The sequence below is a fragment of the Terrapene carolina genome, unplaced genomic scaffold (genome assembly GCF_002925995.2).
Source record: "Terrapene carolina triunguis isolate 2854851 unplaced genomic scaffold, T_m_triunguis-2.0 Scaffold85, whole genome shotgun sequence".
NCBI lineage: Eukaryota > Metazoa > Chordata > Testudines > Emydidae > Terrapene > Terrapene triunguis.
Window position 1 is genome coordinate 17,200,816 of NW_020664436.1, and position 23,942 is coordinate 17,224,757.

Below are 23,942 nucleotides of genomic sequence, written 5' to 3' on the forward strand. Positions count from 1 at the left end.
CTAAACAGAACTGTTAGATGTAGTACTCGTATATCATATTCTATACTGTTTCACTGGAGTCTAAAAACCTCTGTCCCGCTGAGCTGTTATTACTCCACAGCATGACTAAGGGAAGCAAAGATGACAGGAGCACAAAAGATACAGGCAGTACTCCTGCCTCTCCATATTTCTTACTGAATGAATGAGACACTGCCTGTATATGCCTTTCTTGAATGTTCCTTTACTTAGCAGTGCAAGGGAAAGTGGGTGAAATTGTGTAGATAAGTGACACAAGAATGCCTGTTCAGTCGGTTACATACTTTGTAAAATCTATTTGATTTAACTTAACATGATAATGTTTAAAGTAGGGCTGTTGATTAATCACAGTTAACTCATGCAATTAACTCAAAAAAAGTAATCACAATTTAAAAAATTAAATCAATTAATTGCACTGTTAAACAATAGAATACCAATTGAAATTTATTAAATATTTTTGGATGTTTTTCTACATTTTGAAATATATTGATTTCAATTACAACATAGAATACAAAGTGTACAGTGCTCAATTTATATTATTTTATTACAAACACCTGCACTGTAAAAATGTTAAACAAAAGAATTAATATTTTTAAGTGACCCCCTACAAGTACTGTAGTGCAATCTTTTTATCGTGGAAGTGTAACTTACAAATTTAGATTTCTTTTTGTTACATAACTGCACTCAAAAACAAAACAATGTAAAACTTTACAGGCTACAAGTCCACTCAGTCCTACTTCTTGTTCAGCCAATCGCTAAGATTTTTGTTTACATTTACTGGAGCTATTGCTGCCGGCTTCTTATTTACAATGTCACCTGAAAGAGAGAACAGGCATTTGCATGGCACTTTTGTAGATGGCATTGCAAGGTATTTACGTGCCAGATATGCTAAACATTCGTATGCCCCTTCATGCTTCGGCCACCATTCCAGAGGACATTCTTCCATGCTGATGATGCTCATTAAAAAAATAATGTGTTAATTAAATTTGTTACTGAGTTCCTTGGAGGAGAATTGTATGTCTCCTGTTCTGTTTCACCTGCATTCTGTCATATATTTCATGTTATAGTAGTCTCAGATGATGACTCAGCATGTTTGTTTTAAGACCTCTTACACAGCAGATTTGACAAAACGCAAAGAAGGTACCAATGTGAAATTGCTAAAAATAGCTATAGCACTTGACCCAAGGTTTAAGAATCTGAAGTGCCACCCAAAATCTGAGAGGGATGAGGTGTGGAGCATGCTTCCAGAAGTCTTAAAAGAGCAACACTCTGATGCAAAAGCTACAGAACCCAAACCACCAAAAAAGAAAATCAACCTTCTGCTGGTGGCATCTGACTCGGATGATGAAAATGAACATGGGTTGGTCTGCTCTGCTTTGGATCATTATCTTGCAGAACTCGTCATCAGCATGGACGCATGTTCTCTGGAATGGTGGTTGAAGCATGAAGGGTGTGACATTCTATCCTTGGGGGAGCATACTGTAACCCCCATATTCCTCATTTTCATGTATTCGTGATCTTACGTATAAAGCATGCCGTGTAAGCTATCGGGGAAAAGTCATGATCTGCTGAAAGTCATTTCTCTATCCATATATGTATATCATTAATGCATATGAAGTTAGGAGAATTGTGTTGGATGGTGGTCACTAAAACATGCTGTAAGTTGGGGGAATCAGCCAGATATTAGCTCCCCAGAGGCAACAGGAAGGAAAGCAACCAATGCCTGGGCGGGGTGTCAAACAACCCATCAACAGCCATTGTCCAGCAAGGGAGCTACAATGCAATGACTCACCTGCATGAGGCCACACGAGGGGAATTGCTCAACCTTGCTTGGAGAGACTCAGTAATGCTCACCTGTCTCTGAAAGGGGGGTCAAAGACAAGAGGGAGGAAAGGAAATGATAAAAGGAAGAGATGATGGCCACGCTCTTCCTCTCTCTTCCACCTACACCTACACACACCACACCAAGCGACTGAAGCGCTGATCAAAGAGGAGAGCCTGGTTGAAGAGCAACCAGCCAGTCTGTGGTGAGAAGCAGCTAAGTTTGTAAGGGCACTGAAAGTGTTAAGATCAGCTTAGAATATGTTTTGCTTTTATTTCATTTGACCAAATCTGACTTGTTATGCTTTGACATATAATCGCTTAAAATCTATCTTTATAGTTAATAAATCTGTTTATTCTTTCTGAAGCAATGTGTTTGGTTTGAAGTGTGTCAGAGGCTTCCCTTGGGATAACAAGTCTCGTACATATCAATTTCTTTGTAAAATTGATGAAATCATGTAAGCTTGCAGCATCCAGCAGGCATAACTGGACACTGCAAGACGGAGGTTCCTAGGGTTGTGTCTGGGACCGGAGATATTGGCTAGTGTCATTCAGTTGCAAGTAGCTGGGAGCAGCTTGCATGCCAGAGGCTGTGCATGGAGTCCAGGAGTTGGGGTTCTCACAGCAGAGCGGGGTAAGGCTGGCTCCCAGAGTCAAGGATTGGAGTGACCTAGCAGATCACGGGTCCAGATAATACCAGAGGGGAACATCACAAAGGGACATATGAATCTTTAGCGCATCTGACACATAAATATGTTGTGAATGCCTGTTCTCACTTTCAGGTGACATTGTAAACAGGAAGCGGGCAGCATTGTCTCCTGCAAATTGTAACCAAATTTGTTTGTCTGAGTGACTGGCTGAACGTAGGACTGAGTGGACTTGTAGGCTCTAAAGTTTTACATTGTTTTGTTTTTGAATGCAGTTATTTTTTATTCATAATTCTACATTTGTAAGTTCAACTTTCATGATAGAGATTGTACTACAGTACTTGTATTAAGTGAATTGAAAATTATTTCTTTTGTTTCTTATAGTGCAAATATTTTGAATCAAAAATAAATATTAAGTGAGCACTGTACACTTTGTATTTTGTGTTGTAATTGAAATTGATACATTTGAAAATGTAGAAAACATCCAAAATATTTAAATAAATGGTATTCTATTATTGTTTAACAGTGTGATTAATCGTGTGATTAATAGATTTTAATTTTTTTAATCGTGTGATTAATCATGACTAATTATTTTAATCACTTGACAGCCCTAGTTAAAAGACATTTCTCTTAATATTTAGCTAGGTTCTTTTATTAACAATATCCAGGGACTGGGTCTATCAGCCCTCTGATCCAAACGGCATTAATTTACCACCTTAAATAATTGGTCCCATCTCTACTCCTTTTTTAAAAAGGACCCTCATGTCTGATATCCTCAATTGTATGTTCACTGCAAATTAACTGCTAGTCAGGAGTTTCCTTGTTACTTGCAAAAAGAACAAGGAGTACTTGTGGCTAAAGTGCCACAAGTACTCCTCATTCTTTTTGCTGATACAGACTAACATGGCTACCACTCTGAAACTTGTTACTTGCATAACTTTGGAAGTCCCTAAACATGAAAGCAAATGACTGGATTGCAGGGAGAAAGCAGCAAACGTAGGGGACTTATCTGAAACTACAAAAATGTCAGGTTTGCTGCTACAGGCAAAGTGAACAGGGGTATACATCACAATCACAAATTGGTGGACACAATCACCACAGCTGACAATCTTGTTGGCCATTTCAAAAGAAGCCAAAGTCTGAATGAAGTTATAAACTGAATTACCTTCTCAGCTGTCAAGCTACTCTTTCCATCTGTAATTTTCCAAATATGAACAGAAGGTAGTAAATAGTAAAGAACTCTATTGTACACAGCTTTGTAAGACAATAGATTTCAGAACCCTGCAGTCTACACTACTCATTAGCATTGTACTGCCCTAGTACTTTCTTCTAAGAAGTTTAAAATCTTAAATAAAAAAAATACCTATCATTAGCATATGGACATAGGAAATGCCACACTGGATAAGACCAATAGTCCATATAATCTGGTATCTTGTCTCCAAGAATTACCAGCACCATATGCTTCAGAGGACTACGTATAAACTTTGTACTGGACTAATTCAGTAACTTTCTCATGGGAAAGGTTTCTAACACTTAGACTGTTAGTGTTTGGCTCATGTCCTGAAGTATGATGATAGTTGACACACATCATTGCTCTCTGATTAGTATTCACACATTTCTGAATAGTCAGTCCATTATAGTATGTATTATTTTCCTCCCTGCATAATACAGTATATGTCAAATGAGAACACTTTGAAACAGTGATGGATGAACATAAAATATCCAGTACTTCAGACTCTCATCCATATCTCGCTGGTCTGAAAATTGGACTGAAAATCTGATAAGATTTGGTAATATTTCTAAAGCTTTCCGGTTCCAGCTGTGTCTAATACCATGAGAAAGGCCTCTGTCTCACCTGGTATTTCCATGAACAAAACCTCTAATACAAAAGACTAACTGACATTTTTCAACCACAGCATATGTTTGGTTCGAGGTTTGGGTGACTCTCCTTTTACCTGTCCAGATTCATCTATCCTAACATGGCAGATTTTATTTGCTATGAGGTTAGCACAGTAAAACTGAACTCAATCAAAGAGCCCATATTGATCCAGGGCCACTTACACAGTCTGAAGAGATACAGAATGGAAAAGATGTTTCAGTGAATAAGAAATATGTGATGAGTGTGTGTTTACTTTCTGTTTAAGTGACACTCTGGAGATGTAAGGTTTAACCACTGTTTTCCCAGCACCTCCAGTGTCTTCATGTAACATTTACAACTAACATCTGTAACTTTAAGGACAGCTAAGAATTTAATGAAGGGGAATGAATCTGGCATCATCTGAAAGACAAACTCTGCCACAAATAGAACAAGCTCTCAGTTTTCTTTTATTTATTTTTTTGGTATTGTTAAGACTTACACTAAGAACTGCTCAGGCTTCAAGGGCTTTCATAGACAGCTCCTTGTTTGGAGTTTTAAGGACAGTAAAACATGACTCACAGATTGACTGAAAGCCTGGCTTTAGTTTACATCTGGTTTAGGTTTAGGAGTCTGCATGCCGCACAGTTTCAGTAATTAACCCCTTCAGTGATGGCTGCACAAGCTGCTGGAGTATGTTGATGCAGAGCTGATGATTTATAAGCAAAAGCAATATTTTAATTTTTTTTTTAGAATGCTCTATATGCTTCTGAATAACTGGAACTGAGTGACTGCCTGAAGCACAGATGCGTTGGTATATTTTAACTAATATTTATCTTGACAGATCTGGCATTTACTAATAAAAAGGCAGAAAGCATCTTTTCTGCAAATGAGCATGTTAATATTTCATATCTGGCTCTGTATCTCATCACACTGCCTCACAGATAGAAAACTGTAAAAATATTTAATCATTTTTAAAGTCTTAACATTTGTAGAAATTTTAATTTATGTGACTGCAAGACTTAAATATTGAGTCTAAAAATGATGACACATTGATGAATTTATTAAAAAAAATTATGAGATGGTGCTACAAAATATATTTAGAACAGATAGCAAGAGGAATATTGCAGAGTCAATGAATTCAGCCCAATCAGAGTTGAGGAATTTCTCATGTAACTTACTCTATTCCACTTCCCCAAAAACTGGGAATACAAGCATAGAAGCACATTCAAGCCTGGTTTGGGAGAGGGGTAGCAAATCATTGAGTGACCCCTGTGGCTGCTCCCTTGATCAGCACTAATCTGATGCCAAGCATCACGTGCAAATGGTTGGGAGGATAGTTGAAGGTGGATATAGGCTGAAAATGGGGACAAATAGGGATTTGCAGGAATGAGGATGACATTCAAGTACAGATGAGGGTGATGTGCTTTTGGACATTAACCTGTGAGTACATGATATTACCGCCCTTTTGACCTACTTCATTACCACTCGTGAATGCTGCTTGCTTTGCAAATTGTGAATCTGGCTCTCCATGGGTCAAGTCATAGACACAAGAGCACAGGCTTATAGTTCCAGGTGAAAGCAGAAGAAAATGGTAGATGTGGTAAGTCAGGAATATTTGTATACCTCTCAGGGTTGCTGAAGCTTGTTTGGAAAGTACTTTGAAAATATGACATTCTCCACAAGTGCTAAGTATTCTTATAAACATTTTTCAGTCACATAATTCAGAGATGGGAAAGACTGATTGGGTAATCCCCCTGCAGATGCACGATTATTCAGTGAATCGTAAGTACTCAGAATACATACAAAATAGCACTAAAAGCATATTGTTTAAGTCGCCACAATTACCTTGTTAATTTGTAATGTCAAAGGTTGTCAATTGAATATGATAATAGTACTACCACATCATGACACGCAAACAAACTCTGGCAGAGTCAAGATTTTAGATCAGTCTGTTCATACTATACTTGGTGGGGTGCTTTTAAATTTTTACTAGTTAGGCAGAAAATAAATCTAACCCCCTAGTTAATTCTATTTCACTGGAACTTTAGTGGAAGTTGTGCAATAGATTACAACTGATTAATTTTATGCTTGTGAACTAATTTACTATTGTCGAGCTCCCATGACAACATATTCCAAGAGCCATTTCCAGATGGTTTAAACTCACCATAAGATGTGCTTCACAAACGCTGTATTACTTATTGCCTTTTTAGCATTTTACCTCTTCCCTACCCTGAATCCAAGTCCAGTTTTCTACATTCTCTTCCTAGCCTTCCTCTCCCCCAACCAACACCCTAATGGCTAGAATTTGGTGTAGTTGCTGATGAGTACTGTACCTCAGATGCCAGGTATCAATGGAGACCCAGCCCCCTTTTACTTCCAGTGAAAGTCTTTGATTCACCTAAAAGGTAGCTTTCAAAATCCACGTAGTAATGGAAACAAAAATACCTTTTTACATCTAGAAAATTACTTTGATAATCCAAAATAGTAGATACGTACGATGCAGAAACCTTTGCGTCAAAAATCTTCTTCCATTGTTTCTGTGACCCTAGCTGCCTGACTTTCTTTACATGGTCAGTTGATTTAAGTCATGTGGCAAGTGCTAAAATTTCTCTTGTGGAATGACATAAGAACAGAAGTCATTACTTGGCATGACTGCATGAAGGAGGGCTGCTGACAGCCAGGAGAGATCAAAAGCAGATCAGGTTGCTTAACAAACTATATGTCACTGAACTCAGAAAGGCTAAATTGAGAATCCTGGAGAGCTGAGAAATCTGGGGGCAATTGATGGAGCCAAACTCAGTAGGTATATTAATAAAACACCTAGCTGTTCTTCAGTCTCTTGTTTATTAAAATGTCTAGTACATAACACATTAACCCTCACCATATATTTTTTTTAAACAACAGCAGAAATAAACTGCCTGTGAGTTTAATAATGTATAGTTTCCACTGTAATATGTGTATATCTTTAATTCCTTATTTTTTTACCATTTTGTAACTGAAATCTCTGTTCCAAGCAAGAAGGCGGTAGGCACCCAACTTACTTTTCTGAAAATCTTTTAGATTGAAGCTTTTAGACTAATTAAACTCTTGGAAGAGGTTTTGTTCACTAATATTTGCAAACTGCAAGGCATACAATTCATAAACTTAAACACAGACAAAAGCCTATGCAGTCATAATGGGAAAAGTATAAAGATATGGAAATCACAAGTGTGTTTTTTCCCCTTGAAGGAAATCAAAAAACCTACCCCTTTGATACAAGCAAGCATCCAAGCTTATCACTGGGAATTAGCATTACACAGAAATCATTTAAAAAAATCAAACATGATTGAAGTCTGCATATCTCCATGTGTGTTACTTACATATTTAGATTGGAAAATATAGCAATTGCTGAAATCAGTTGCTAGACTTATGGTTACAAATGTTTCCATTATAAGCCTTCATTACAATCTCATTCTGAAACAAACTTACTGGATTGAGGTTTCCCATGACTGGTCTCTATTCAAAAGGTAAATTTTTTCTTCTGTGATTTTTTTTAAATATTGGGAGGGTAGGAAAAAAGCCCATTGTAATAAAATTTTAACACTTTTTGAATAGGGACACTGCATTTTTGAAAAGTGAAATGGACATAGTCCTGATTGACTGGTGCCTTTGTTTGAATTGAAAACAGTCTTTGTTGTACCAAAATTATGAGTGATTGAACGTTTCTGACTTGCATTTACAAAAAATATAAATTAAAGGTGAAATTCTGACCCTACTGAAGTCAATAGGAGATTTGCCATTGACTGCAATGGGGTCAGAATTTCACTGTGAGTCTACAACCTTGCATTTAAACATGAATGCACGTGCACACAGCTAGTTAAGGGTCTGATATTTCTAGGTATTGAACACCTCTTGAGTTTTGTCAGCTATCACTGATGTCAAATGGAGAGAAGTACTGTGTCAGGAGATGGTCTTCACCTTGCAGATTCAAGCCCTAAGTGTTCAGCTATTTAAGTAGGAACTTGCTAGTTTAAGGAATTTATAAGGTCCATTGGAAAAATCAACAATGCTTGAATAAAGCATGAGCTAAATAAATAGTTCTAAGAAAGGCAATTGAAGCCAGGTTCATTTTCTCTCTTTTTCAGTTAAAAGTTATATTACATTTTAAAAATAGCATTTGTGCATGGTTAACTTTCCCCCATTGTAAACCTTAAATGCACTACTTTATTCCAGATAATGCATAAAGTGTCCAAGGTGGTGAGCTTAACTTAGCTAGAGCAACTTTAACTGTTGGAATTTCCTGACTTGTGAGTGCTTGAACTTGTAATTTTAATGTTGTATTAACACTAGTTTTTGCACTTAGGTTGACATTCTTCCGTGGTGTGGAGGGCCAGCATAAGACATTCTGCACCATTCAAGACCTGCAGTAAAGCTGTGAAGGACTGTGGATTGGCTTTGAGTGGGTTCCTCTATATAGGACCTGGAAGAGCTCCCTACACTGTGCCCAAATTGGCTATTGCTAAGATAAGTGTACAGGAGAGATCATGGAAAATGTAGTTACATGGATTCAGTAGCCCTAACAAACTGAGCAGTCACTATTCCAATTTAGGGGCTGAAGCAATGGCACTAGAGGGATCAGGCTGCAGCCCCACGGTAGGTTGAGGAGGAAATAGAATCTCCATCCCCATATAACCCCTGCTTAATTCCCCCACACAAGGCCCAATAACTCCACATGGATGGTGCGAATTTCACTCTTAATGTAAAGATATTTCAGATTTTGTCAATGCAAAGAAAACAGCTTGTGAAAATTTCTCATGGCGACATATGAGGAATTATGGCCCCAATCCATGAAAGTACTTAAACCTGCGCATAACTTCAAGAACCATTCTGAATCAGCATCTATATGCCTCCATTCTCAGGTATTGAGATCAGACAATATCCACCAGATAATCATTTGAAAACTGCAAAAGCTACTGTATGAACTCACTTCACATGGCTGAACTGGGAGCAGGGGTTGTCTCCAGGTTACCTGGGGCAGCTAGTTTATGCTGCTTCATCTTTACTCCTCAGCAGTACTCAGAACTGCATCTGAACATCTTCCTGACATGCAATTCATTTTAAAATCTTGATAACATGGCTATAACATATGCTGATCACTCGCTATAAAAACACCAACCACTAGAGTTAATCAAGTCAAGGATACAAAGGCAAAACATAGGAGTTAAGATCTACCTTTCATAACATATTTTACATATCAGCAAGTTTCCAGAAATTATACAAAAATTGAAATAGAACTATATGTTATTGACATATCTGTAGTCTATCTAGTTACAGTACCTCGCAAATCTTTTTTTAGTTTGCGAAGTTCTTTTTGAAAGTCTTCAAATTTCATTTGTGAAGCCTGAAAGAGGTCCTGTGGCTCGGGAAGAGGAAAGATGCATTGCTCTTTTCCAGCGTCCTGACAAAAATATAAATGAACATTTACTTTACCTTATTTTTAAAGGTATAAATTTTAAAATTTTAAATGACTAGCACTTATTAAAATTTTACTTATTAAAACAAGTAGTGGACAGTTATCACACGTATTATGAACAATAACATACAGATTAAAGTAATCTTAACCAATATAAGGTAATACAAGTTTTAATAATTAGTTTATTTAATTTTATTTAAATTTGCAAAGATAACTCACTCACCTCATCAAAATTACGCAAATAATATGAGACAATATATGATAGAAGACTTCTGCTATTATCCTGTAGAAAAAACAAAATAATAAAGTTAAATTTTATTATGTTGCTAAGTCATATTTAAAGTATACTAGAGTCTATTAACTTTTTTTTAAAAAGCTACAATTAAAGCACCTTTATCCTAGAAGAGCAAGGGAATTTTGCATGGAAGCTAATATTCCTTACTGAATTATGCTGTTAAAAGCAAAACACATCCTTAAGTTCTTTGCTGAATAGGGATGGACTTAAGGAAGTGCTTAAAGGAAAAAAGGTTCTTAACTACTCTGCTGAGTTGGGGCCTTAAATGAAATAAAATATTTCATTCTCTGCACACAGACATCCCATCACAGTTATACTCAGGTCATATTTTCAAGCTTTTCTTCACAACCATGAAGACTTGAAACTTACTTTGCTTTCTCAAATGAAAGCTGAGTTTCTGATATAATCAGCTCACTCCAGGAGTCAGTGCCATAACCATGGGTGTATAGTGCCTTTGCCTTGCTTACCATCTTCACCCAAATGGCTATGCTAGACAGTTTTAATAATAGGATACTTACCATCATACCATTTCTTTCATGAAACTGTTCCACAGCCCAGTGACTCTCTGTGTTATATATACAGGCCTGACAGATTCATATGATGAATCTTGGGTCATCCAATTTATCAGTATAGGAAACACATCACATTTTAGATATTAGGGCTCCCAGTATTAGGTATTTTATATGGTAACTATAACACCTACTCAGTCATTTTTCTCCATTTTCTCTCTCCCAAATACTCCAAAATCAGTATTTACTGGAACTGTTTTTGTTACAACAGTTTCCACTTCTGAAACATATATGATTTTAAAGAGTAAAATTAATTATATCGAAGAAAACACTCATTGAAAATAAAAACCATAAATATGCAGCATATCGAGATTCAAATATCCACTAAGTCAGGAAGTAAGACAATTTCTAATTTAAGACACTGATTTGTTCATCAGTTTAATAGCCATAGAGAAGGCAGATTCCTTTCCAAATGGTTCTACAAATGAATTCACTCTATAAGTGCAATCAAAGTTGTATCCACTGATAAATATTTCTGTCTGATACTAGCTTTAACTTTATATGAGGTATGGAAAACATTTATTAAGAAAAGAGCGATAAAGCAGCACTCTGTTCATAAAGAATGGAATATTGACCTACACTGCTCTTAACATCTTTCAGCTTTGGAAGAATGTCCAATCCAAACCCATCTGCTTGTCCCCGTGTCCTGTTTCCACCATTCATGTAATTTCCAAATGCGAGAACCAAACCCAGAACCTGCATAACTCCTGACCCACTTTTCAATGTCTGTAAAACAAGAGATATATATATAAAATCTCAGTTAAAATCCTTAACAAATTAAAGAAAAAAATTAAGTATGGATATCAGTAATTAACAGAATAGTTACAAGCTTTAGATTGCCGTTTGATGTTGCATTTACACTGTAGCTATAATTTTGGAGAACATCACACACTCATATCAGGGACACTCAAATCTAACGCAATAATGACAACTTGCAGCAAATTAAATTCACTCTAATTTTAGCACACCTGATTACTCTCAAAACGGTATTTGAGGGAAAAATGGTATTTGTAGGTTTCGAGTTACTACATTCTTTATGCATAAGGCCCTACCAAATTCACGGTCCATTTTGGTCCATTTCATGGTCATAGGATTTTAAAAATTCTAAAATTCATGATTTCAGATATTTAAATCGGAAATTTCATGGTGTTGTAACTGTAGGGTCCTGACGCAACTCTGAAGGCAGTGGAGTTCAGAAGTAAGGGTGGAATGGTGCACTGCTGCTGACGGGGCACTGCCTTCAGAGCTGGGCACCTGGCCAGCAGCCACCACTCGCCAGCCACCCAGCTCTGAAGGCAGTGCAGAGTAAGAGTGGCAATACCACAACCCCCTTACAATAACCTTGTGACTCCCCTCCCCCTCCCACAGCCATCTTTTGCTGGTCTCCCCCATGAAATCTGGTCTTGTGTGTACTTTTACTATACTATACAGATTTCACAGGGGAAACTAGATTTCACGATTGTGCCGCATTTTTCACGGCCGTGAATTTGGTAGGGCCCTAATTTATGCAAAAAGAAAGTCTGAGGTATAACAAAAGATTGACCATTCAGGAAGAGGCTACAGTACTTTCTTAGCACACCATGGTATTCCCAAGCAGTGCATTTACTTTGGTCCCTGATCCTGCAATCAGTTCTGCAAAAACAATAAATATGCAGCATATGGCACAACTTGTTGGACTGGGGCCTTAGGGAACACATATTTCTAATAGGAAGAAGTAATTCTTTTTTTAAAATGCCCATTGTATAAAGATTAAATTTATCCTAAATATTTTAATATTTCTTACAAGCACTAGGTTATGAAAAACAAACTCTGCATTACTTCAACAAAGCTATTGATTTAGTACTAATTTTATAGCAACCTTTTCAAGACACATCACAAACAGCAGAATTGGCATTATTTCTCTTTAATAAGAAGATTTAAGAAATTTGCATAGTATTAATTTAAGTATGTGACCTTTTATCTGTTGTTAAGGAGACATTTAGATCAGATATTCCAGATCTATTGAACAAACACATTCAGAATCAAAGCATGCACTCAAAATGAGCTAAAATGGCACTCATTTGGAAAGTGCAAGAAGTGAGATAGTAACTATGAAGATGGAAGATTTTGCTTTGGCAAAAGCAGAAGTTACAGTATTCTCTAGAGGCTGATGTGTATTGGCTGCAAACTCGTGATGTTATAGTTCAGCAGCGAAAGCCAATTTTAAAATTTGCTTTGATCTTGGAGCACAATCATAAAATGTTCCATTCTGCAGGACTGCTATCCCTCAGATTTAATGAGTGCTTAAAGTAAATAAAAGAAAACTTTTGAAATATGAGTATAGCTGAACAAGAAAGATTAAATATCAGAAAATCTAGCTCTACCTTTATACGGACCAGAACCTACCTCACACAGTTTCTGTAGCAATTCAAGTTTGCGATGGATAGAGCAAATGGTTTCTGAAAATGTTGATTGGAACAGGATACAAAATACTCGTTCTGAAAAGTTGGGGATTAGTGAGAGTTCATAAAGAAACCTGGAGGAATGATTAAAGAAAATGATTTAATTTAGTTAGTGAAGGTTTTTCACTTCTATTTGCTTCTTCGTAACACTTCTAGTTAGGTTACTAGAGCACATTAAGTTTCCCTAAAGAATGCAGCATACGCATCTCCCAGGAAACTTGTTCTGTTGAAGACAGTGTCCTTACTGTTCAGGTTTGTCCAAAGATTTGGCATTCTCCCTCTCTTTGGATGATTTGCCGTGCTTTTCTATTTTTTCCAGTTCATCTGATTGTGCTCTCTGGAAAAAACAAGCAAACAAAAATTAAAAAGTGTTTATTCAAAAGCTAGACAATTAAGCTTTACAAATAATTATGCCCTTGTAACAAATCACGTTTTTTAACTTTACTTTTTAGCATCTGTTCATGGTCAAACTACTTAATTCGTGGAGTGATTTTAAGTGTAAATATGTTTGATTCAAAACAGAACATCTCTGAATTCTCCAAATAACATTATTGACTATTAGTAATCTGCAAAAGATTTATTCATTCAAGTATGCATTGAGACAATACTTTTTCTTCCTGCCCTCCTCTCCCTTTTATTTTTCATTTGGCTGTTTATAAAGTCTCCAAGATCAAAGTATTTCCCTTTTAAGTGGTATTTCTCATTCAAAAATCAGTTGGGTTCAATTTGATCTATATCTACATATATTGTATTTTTAACTAAATCAAAGGGGTTCATATTGTTTAGTGTTACTTAACTTTCATTCCAAATTTTGAAAAAGGAATGGAACAACAAAATGAATTATTGAACAGATTTAAATGCAAGTATCATACAAGACACAATACACGAATAAACAACTATGGTATTTTTTCCTGGAGTATAATGAATCTCACTGTATCTTAAAAAATAACCCACTGCAATCACATTTAAATCTCATTTTTCTTCTCGACGTTAGTTCCTTGGATGACCCTGTATTAGGGCATGTGGTCTTTTTTGCAATATTCCTGTTAAGTGGAGACAGAGATATTTCATAGGTCGCAAATCTTTCTATATTCATTGCAATGCTACAATTAATTTTCCTAATTACGTTGCTGCATTATTGGGTGGAATTTTTCTTTTTGGCTTCATGACGATTTTTAATATGTGTTTGTAACTCTTGACAAAAAGTATAATATACAGGGGAAAGTAGTAAATTTAACTCCAAAGTACTTATCTTTACCCTAGGAGGAAAAAGTGTCCATATCTTAACATATAATATGGGACGTGGAAGAGAACAGGGGAACCAACCAACACTGACACACAACCATTCTTAGCATCTTCTCCTCCCATGAAGGGCCAAAACCAAAAGACAAGCAGGACCTGAGTACCTTAATGTGTCCCGCATTAACAAGTTTGGAAGGAGAACACTGGGACTCTAAATAGATGATTTATAGTGTCACAATTTCATCAGTCAACATGGAGCCAGAAGAATTAGATTAGTGCTGACCTTTAACTTTTAAGAATAATTCCTCATCAGGTGGAGAGTAAAATGTATATATGAGTTAACGGCCAGGTGACTGAAAAGTTATTCCAGATCCATCATTTAGGCCACCTTGTTAAAAAAAATCTGCTGCAGAATTTCTTTGCAGACCACTTGACATTGGAGAGATCCAATGCCACGTGTCCCAATGCTCCCCAACCAGTTGGAATGTCAGGGACTGTTCCCATAGGCACAGGATCTGTTCTGTTCAAACAGCCAGCCTCCTAGTAGTGTGTCTTTTGAACATGAAGGGCTCCAATGGATAAGATATTCTCTGCCTGAGCAAAGAGATCCATTGTCTTTTTTCAACAGCAGGCTTGGTTCTTGGCTACCTTTCTGATTACGTACAATACAGCAGCAGTATTGTACGTGTGTAGTGTACCCCAATACTTCTGGGAGAGGGGGATAAGGTTTGTCAAGGGTAATTTGACAGCCTTTATCTCCAGGATGTAGACTTTAAGGGTCTACTGTGCAATACCTTGCACTGTGGATTTCCCTACCTGGAAGTCCTCCTAATTTTAGAAAGCAGAATCTATTTGAGTCTTGGATGAGGTTTCTCTGACAGTGTTCATTCTGTTTAAGGCTTCAGTCAAGTGATTCCTGACTGATTTGGGAGTGGGTAGAGCACATGTAGCTTTCTAGACTGTCACTGTCTACCCCTGCCCCAAGGAGAAGTTGTTGACAGGATCTCTCATGATACTGGGGCTTATGAATCAAGTTTTGACACAAAATAATATCCCTAGGAGGTTCATCAGATGTTTCCAAAGCTGTATTAAGGCAATCTGGGCTCGATGCACACCATGGACAGACATACATACACACACAGCTTTTCCATTGTGTCATGACCCTATTTCCCACACTTGGAATGACTGCAGCAGAGGTCCCTACCCTATTATTTCAGAACGACAGGGGCAGCAAATGCTCACCCCCTTATCTCCTCCACAACCGGCAGGAGTGTTTTGCTTCCCCTCAGGGCATCGGGAATGGTATCAGGTGACCCACTCAATAAATATTTAGATTCCAGATGCTAAGGTATATCTGCTTGAGTACACCAGGCCTACCACACTCTTCTCTTTCTGCCACACCCACAACCCTCTGCTCGAGTGCTGTTGGCAAGAGAACCCAGATCAGTGGGTTTGCAGTTATAGACACAAATAGGACACTTCACACCTCTCAGAGTTATTCTTTCAGGCTGCCTGCAGACATCACACTGCATCAGCTACGCTAAGGTCACATTTTCAAGTTTTTCTTCACAACCATAAGGGCTAGACACACACTTTTTTATATAAATGAAACCCAAGGAATTGACGTAAGCAACTGGCTGCAGGAGCTATGGCTATTGTCATTGGCCTTTAGCACCTATGCATTAATTATCATAGAATCATAGAAATACAGAGCTGGACGGAACCTCAAGAGGTCAACTAGTCCATGCCCCACTCTGAAGCAGGACCACGTATGCCTAGACCACCCCTGACAAGTGTTTGTTCAACCTGTTCTTAAAAACTCCTAGGGATGGGGATTCTACGACCTCCCTTGGTAACACATTCCAGTACTTAACTATCTTTATAGTTTTTCCTAATATCTAATCTAAATCTCCCTTGTGCAGATTAAGCCCATTACTTTTTTGTCCTACCATCAGTGGACATGGAGAATAACTGATCACGGTCCTCTTAATAACAGCCCTTAATATATTTGAAGATTTATCAGGTCCCAGCTCAGTCTTCTTTCCTCAAGACTAAGGATGTCAAGTTTTTTTAACCTTTCCTTCAAGATCAGGTTTTCTACACCTTTTATCATTTTTGTAGCGGTCCTCTGGACTCTCTCTGCTTTTTCCACATCTTTCCTAAAGTGTGGTGCCCAGACCTGGATGCAGTATTCTAGCCGAGACCTCACCCCCAGCACAGAATAGAGCTGAACAATTACCTCCCGTCTTATATACGCCAGCCTTGTTGATACATCCCAGAGAATATTAGCCTTTTCTGCAACTGATGATATTCAATTTGTGATCCACTATAATCCGAACATCCCTTTCAGAAGTACTACTGCCTAGCCAGATATTCCCCATTTTGTAGCTGATTTTTTCTTCCTAAGTTTGTACTTTGCACTTGTCTTTATTGAATTTCAGACCAGTTTTCCAATTTGTCACGGTCATTTTGAATTCTAATCTTATCCTCCAAAGTACTTGCAAACCATCCCAGCTGGTGTCATCTGCAGATTTTATAAGTATACTTTCCACTCCATTGTCCAAGTCATTTATGAAAATAATGAACAGTATTGGGCTCAGCACTGTGGGATCCCACTGGATACACCCTCTCACTTTGACAGCAAATCATTGGTAACTATTCTGACTACAGTTTTTCAACCTGTTATGCATCCATGTTACAGTAATTTCATCTAGATCGCATTTCCCTAGTTTCCATATGTAAAGGTCAAATGGCACTGTGTCAAAAGCCTTTCTAAAATCATAATATCACACATCTACTGCTTCCTCCACCCCCCACATTAATAGGCCAGTAACCCCATCAAAGAAGAAAATTAGATTGGTTTGCCATAATATGTTCTTGAAAAATCCATGCTGGCTATTTCTCACCACCCTATTATCCTCCAGGTGCCTACAAACTGATTGTTCAATAATTTGTTCCTGTACTTTTACAGGTATTAAAAATACCTTAACTGGTCTATAATTCTCTGGTCACCCTTTTAAAGACAGGTACTAGTTTTTTCCCTTCTTCAGTCCTTTGGGATCTCACCTATCCTCCATAATTTATTGAAGATAATTGCTAACGCTTCTGAGTTTGTTTCAGCTGGTTACTTGAGCACCTTAGGGTGAATTTCATCAGGCCCTACCAACCTGAATACACCTAACTTATGTAAATATTTTTAACCTATTCTTTCCCTATTTTGGCTTGCATTCCTTTCCCCTTGTTAATATTAATTGTATTGAGTATCTGGTCACAATAGGGTGACCAGAAAGCAAGTATGAAAAATCGGGACGGGGGTGGGGGGTAATTGGAGCCTATATAAGAAAAAGACCCAAAAATCGGGACTGTACCTATAAAAATCGGGACATCTGGTCACCCTAGGTCACAATTAACTTTTTTAGTCCGGATTGAAGGAAAGATAATGCATTATCACCACAAATGGCATTGCTAGACCATTTTGTATGCTTAAATGCCACAGATCCTGATTTTTTTTATTGCATTACTCTGAATTTTTTGTTACATTAAAGAAAGTGGTCTTCATAAGCCAGCTATCCTCTCTGAATGATAGACAAATTATAATTTTATCTGAAAGTACCCTTCATTTTGTGACAGAGAACATATTTTGGAGACACTGCTAATTCCAGTTGCTTAACACACACAGTTTAGTGCTGGATACTTTAAACACTACAAGCCTTGCTTGCTGACTCTGATGGAAGTCAATAGGGAGAGGACAGGTCAGAAGTAGAGCTGTCAAGCGATTAAAAAAATTAATCACACTATTAAACAATAATAGAATGCCATTTATTTAAATATTTTTGGATTTTTTCTACATTTTCAAATATATTGATTTCAATTACAACAGAATACAAAGTGTACAGCACTCACTTTATATTTATTTTTGATTACAAATATTTGCACTGTAAAAAACAAAAGAAATAGTATTTTTCAATTCACTTAATACAAGTACTGTAGTGTAATCTCTTTACCATGAAAGTTAAACTTACACATGTAGAATTATTTACCAAAAAACCTGCAGTCAAAAATAGAACTTTACAGCCTACAAGTCCACTCAGTCCTACTTCTTGTTCAGCCAATCACTCAGACAAACAAGTTTGTTTACAGTTTCAGGAGATAATGTTGCCGGCTTATAGTTTACGTCACCTGAAAGTGAGAACAGGTGTTCACATGGCACTGTTGTAGCCAGTGTCGCAAGATATTTAGGTGCCAGATATGGTAACGATTCGTATGTCCCGTCACCATTACAGAAGACATGCGTCCATGCTGATGACGGGTTCTGCTCGATAATGATCCAAAGCAGTGTAGTCCTTCAGATGTTCATTTTCATCATCTGAGTCAGATGTCACCAGCAGAAGGTTGATTTTCTTTTTTGGTGGTTCGGTTTCTGTAGTTTCTGCATTGGAGTGTTGCTCTTTTAAGACTTCGGAAAGCATGCTCCACACCTCATCCCTCTTAGATTTTGGAAGGCACTTTAGATTCTTAAACCTTAGGTCAAGTAGCTATCTTTAGAAATCTCACATTGGTACCTTCTTTGTGTTTTGTCAAATATGCTGTGAAAGTGTTCTTAAAACGAACAACATGTGCTGAGTCATCATCCGCGACTGCTATAACATGAAATATATGGCAGAATGCGGGCAAAACAGAGCAGGAGACATAGAATTCTCCCCCGGAGTTAAATCACAAATTAAATTAATGCATTTTTTTTAAACGAGCATTATCAACATAGAAGCATGTCCTCTGGAATGGTGGCTGAAGCATGAAGGGACATATGACTGTTTAGCATATCTGGCATGTAAATACCTTGCAATGCCGGCAACAAAAGTGCCATGTGAACATCTGTTCTCACTGTCATGTGATATTGTAAATAGGAAATGGGCAGTATTATATCCCGTAAATGTAAACAAACTTGTTTGTCTGAGCAATTGGCTGAACAAGAAGTAGGACTGGGTCGACTTGTAGGCTCTAAAGTTTTACATTGTTTTGTTTTTGAGTGCAGTTATGTAGCAAAAAAATATCCATTTGCAAGTTGCACTTTCATGATAGAGATTGCACTACAGTACTTGTATGAGCTGAATTGAAAAATACTATTTCTTTTATCATTTTTACAGTGCAAATATTTGTAATAAAAATGATAATATAAAGTGAGCATTGTACATTTTGTATTCTGTGTTAGTAATTGAAATCAATATATTTGAAAATATACAAAAACATCCACAAATATTTAATACATTTCAATTGGCATTCTATTGTTTAACACTGCGATTAAAACTGCAATTAATCGTGATTAATTTTTTTTATCACGATTAATTTTTTTGAGTTAATCATGTGAGTTAACTGTGATTAATCGACAGCCCTAGTCAGAAGCATTGAAAACATGTTGTTCCCCAACTTCAATCTTTGGAACTGATGTGTGTAGAGGAGACAGTGCTCCCTTGTGAGCTCTGGAAGTAACGTAAATGTAGGGAGAAGAAGGTCCTTCTGAGGCTGCTCAGGGACCTGAAATTTCACAGTGGCAGAATGATCCCACTTTAGAGGCCTTAGCTAGTCTTTTCAGGTTGTAAATCAGAATCCTTTCAGTCTTTCCTTCCATGCCTCGCTACTTCCACTTACATATTAATAAACTATGTGAGAGTTTACCCATCAGTCTGTCCCAGAGGAACAGAACTCAGAAAATAAGTAGCTTTTACTCATCTAGTGTACAAAACAATTTAATTAATTATATCATCCCATATTTTAACAACACAATAATGTGGAAAACTGATATGTTTAGTTTGCTTCTCTAGTCTAGCATTCAAAATCCCTTTGATAGCATTTCATTTGGTAAAAAAGAAGCTCCAGAAAGATTTGTGCTGTGGGGGGTTACACATCTGAGGAGCTATAGGAGTACCCAGTATCATCCCCTGTCTCACTGCTAAGATATACAGCTTTACGATGATGGAGTATTTTAAAATGCAGGTTTTCCAGTTGATCAGCTTAACCAAGAAGGAATTGTACCCTCAAAAGGCATGTCTTTTAGCAAGAAAAAGAGAACCGATGACAGACAAACTAAGGAGAAATGTTGATCCTCTAACAGCTTGACATTTTTAGCCTTTGGAATGAGAATGTATTCTATGGTGTTATGAGGTACTGATGCAGAGAAATTTGCTTGAAAAAACCCTACTGAAGGTATTAAGACGAGCAGTTCCTTCTTCACAAGACAACAATTAATCATAGTTCCCTCCCCAAACTGTTTACACTATTCTGCAGGAATCACCAGAATGACCAGAGATGGGCCAGAGCCACAAAACTATGGTGCATTAGTGTTAACGCAGAGTACAGCGATGGAAGGGGTTTTTCCATCACTGTAGGAACTCCATCTCCCCAAACGATGATAGCTAGGTCGAGATGGAAGCCTTCTTCCATCACCCTAGCTGTGTCTACACCAAGGGTTAGGTTGGCAGAGCTACAGTCCTCGGGGGTGTGGATTTTTCATACCCCTGAGTGCCATAGCTATGTCAATCTAAGTTTTAACTGACGACCAGGCCACAGGGGATCCGAGTTTTGATTCAGGCTCATCTCCGCTAATATCATACATTAGGCTTCAGGGTGGGGACTGTTATTCTTAGTTATATGCTTTCTGCTAAGGTCAACAAAACATTAGCAGAAAGTACCAGACAACTTCAAATGATTGAAGCCATATAGTCTACTGTGAATATAACATGTGTGCCTGAAGAGACGTTGTGACTTTGGATCAAAAAGTGGCATTAATTTTAGCAAAGTCATTAACTTGAAACCACATGGCTCCATTGTAAATATCTAGCAGGGTTTCTAGAAATGCATGATACAAAAAAAAAAATCAGTTTTTTAATTAAATCACATATTTGTAAAATATATATATATTCCTTTTCAAAAATAAAACTGTTTAAAGTTAAATTTGATGTTAAGGCCTACATTTACAATATTAACATAAAACAAAATATATGCTGTATCAATGAGCACTCCTCAACTTTTGATGAGTTAAAGGGTGCTTTGTTTTGTATTATATACAGAAATAGGATAAAACATAACTACTGAGAATAACTCAAGTTTTACAAATATGTCATGTTATACATTAAGTATCTATATGTTTTTCAGTCTTCACAATGGAACATATACAGGTATTTCCATTTTTCCCAATTGTAAGTACACCTCTACCCCGATATGACGCTGTCCTTGGGAGCCAAAAGTCTTACCGCGTTATAGGTGAAATCGCGTTATATTGAACTTGCTTTGATCCGCCGGAGTGCGCAGCCCCGCCCCCCCCAGAGCACTGCTTTACCGCGTTATATCCAAATTCATATTATATCGGGTCACGTTATATCGGAGTAGAGGTGTACTTTGTTTCTTCTGTGGGGAAAAGCTTTTGCCTTAGTTTCTTTTGGTTTCAGTTTAGCTAGCAGGTGCAGAGAGACTGTTTTCTTCATTTGGACTATTTCATTCATACTTGAGAAACCAACTGGGAGTTGAAAAAGCAAGAAAACTTGTTTTCCCTCTTTCAGTGTATGAACCACCACCAGGTGGGAGAGGATGAGCTTTACAAATTCTAAAACTAACCTAACCTGCTTAGGCACTTTTGAAATTCCAGTAGGTGCCTATTTGCATCCTGAGGCTCCCAAATACCTTGGAAAATCTGGCCAATGTTGACCAGAAACAATCCACCAACTCATTAACTACAGTTAATACTTCCTTTGTTTACTAAAACAATTTTTGCATTTAAAACATACTTAAACTTACCTTCCCTCCCGCCATATGTATCCAGCACTTTTTTATTTACTGTTTTATTTCATTAATTTATTTATTTCATTAATACAAAAAGAGTTTAAACATTTTTGTGCATTTTAATTCCATTCCAATTTGCATCCAAATGCAGACTGAAACAAATCATGAATCAAAAATTATCTAGTAATTAACAAACGGGTTATTCGCCATTTTCTAACATAACAAAAAGTAAAAATTAACCTGAACAAATGTATGTTGAGGTATAAAATTGTTTCTATGTAGAGTATCCTCCTGGTTAGCAATGAACAGAAGAGGTTTGTTTATGTGGGCTTTTTTAAAAATAAATTATTTATACATTTGGAACCCACACTTTTTGGTACTACAGCCAATATGTATAGCCCATTAAGCCCAGTGCCTACCAGCCACATCACTTAACTGCTCTGTGCTCTAATTACCTCTTCTGAAAAATACAGCTAATACTATCGTGTTCTGCCCACTGCTTATTCATCTCTATAAGCAAAGCACTTTACAAATGCAGGGGAGGGTTATTTATCCCCATTTTACTGTTGACTTAAGTACAGAGGTTCAACTAATTTGTATGAGGGGCATGATGGTCCAGGAGATCATCTTAGACATGAGTGTTCTAGTTCAACCTTGGCCACAACTTCCTACATAACTTTTATCAAGTGTCTTAAGCTTAAACCAATGCAGTATTCTGGTGGGGAATACAGGGTGAGGTTTAATTTCCACTGGAAACTGAAATTCTTTTCATTTTTGATATGGCTTGTTCAGAGTTTGAAAATGCAAATATTCTTTATGTTTTTTTCTCCATCTGCTTCATTGACATAACTCAGTCCAGTTTTCATATAAAGTTAATATTGTAAATGGGTTATTATACGTTCCCTTCAAAAGTATCTTCTGCAGCAACAAGAGTTAAAAATCCCACCTACATTTCAGGTGTTGGGGTTTAAAGTGATTTCACTGTATGGATACAGGGACAAAAAATTAGGCACTTTGCAAAAAATTCAAAAAGTCATCTCTCAGTAATTATTTCCCAGAAACGTTCTAGCTGTTGAAAAGGCTTGACCCTAAAGATTTGAAAGCATGATGATTTCAGATAATGGCACAGTGACTGCAACTTTAACTGCCGAGAGGCTGCCCTTTTGTCCTTAACAAAATATCACACCCCTCCCTGGACACCCTAAAGTGTCAGCTCCAAAATCACATGCCTTTACTTCTCTAATCTAATGGAAAATAGCTGATAGATGTCAGACGGCAGGTCCCAAATATGCTGTCTGAGCTTCTCCTAGCCAGCAGAAGTTAATGTGCTTATAGACACACAGTGCAGGATTCTGCACCCACTGAAGTCAATGCCAAAAACTCCCATTGACATTAATGGGAACAGGATCACATCCATAATTTCCACTAAAATGAATGGGCCCTTAATTATCCAGAACAAAAAATAATAAATTCTATGAATTACAATTATAATTCAAAATTAGTGGTCACATGAACTTTCAAGAAAATGAAACTGTGTAAAGTCATTTGAGTAAGAGGGAGACAAAGTGACATTCAAAATTTCAAATCAGAATAATATTTTAATCATCTGCAACAAACTATTGTGACCAAATTTCTTCAGATTTTTCAGAAACGTCTGCCTTGCCTCCATAGTAAATCTTAAAATTTTCAAGCCAAAGTTACAAGGGGTGATAAAGTAGGAATTCATAATGGGAGCCGATTGCAACCTTAACTCTGGAAATGCTGCTACTTCTCAATTATTAAACACACACACACACACACACACACACACACACACACACACACACACA

The 23,942-nt window shown here is 37.2% G+C and overlaps 1 protein-coding gene across 1 annotated transcript in view; it reads right to left on the reverse strand.

Moving 5' to 3' along the window:
- Window positions 1-23,942, reverse strand: part of FMN2 (formin 2) — a 219,322-nt gene that overhangs the window by 67,253 nt on the left and 128,127 nt on the right. The window contains exons 10-14 of the mRNA XM_026649606.1: window positions 13,344-13,435; window positions 13,043-13,172; window positions 11,237-11,383; window positions 10,017-10,076; window positions 9,658-9,778 (exon numbers count right to left, since the gene is read on the reverse strand). Coding sequence (XP_026505391.1) covers window positions 9,658-9,778; window positions 10,017-10,076; window positions 11,237-11,383; window positions 13,043-13,172; window positions 13,344-13,435 — 550 coding nt within the window. The remainder of the gene's footprint in view (window positions 1-9,657; window positions 9,779-10,016; window positions 10,077-11,236; window positions 11,384-13,042; window positions 13,173-13,343; window positions 13,436-23,942) is intronic.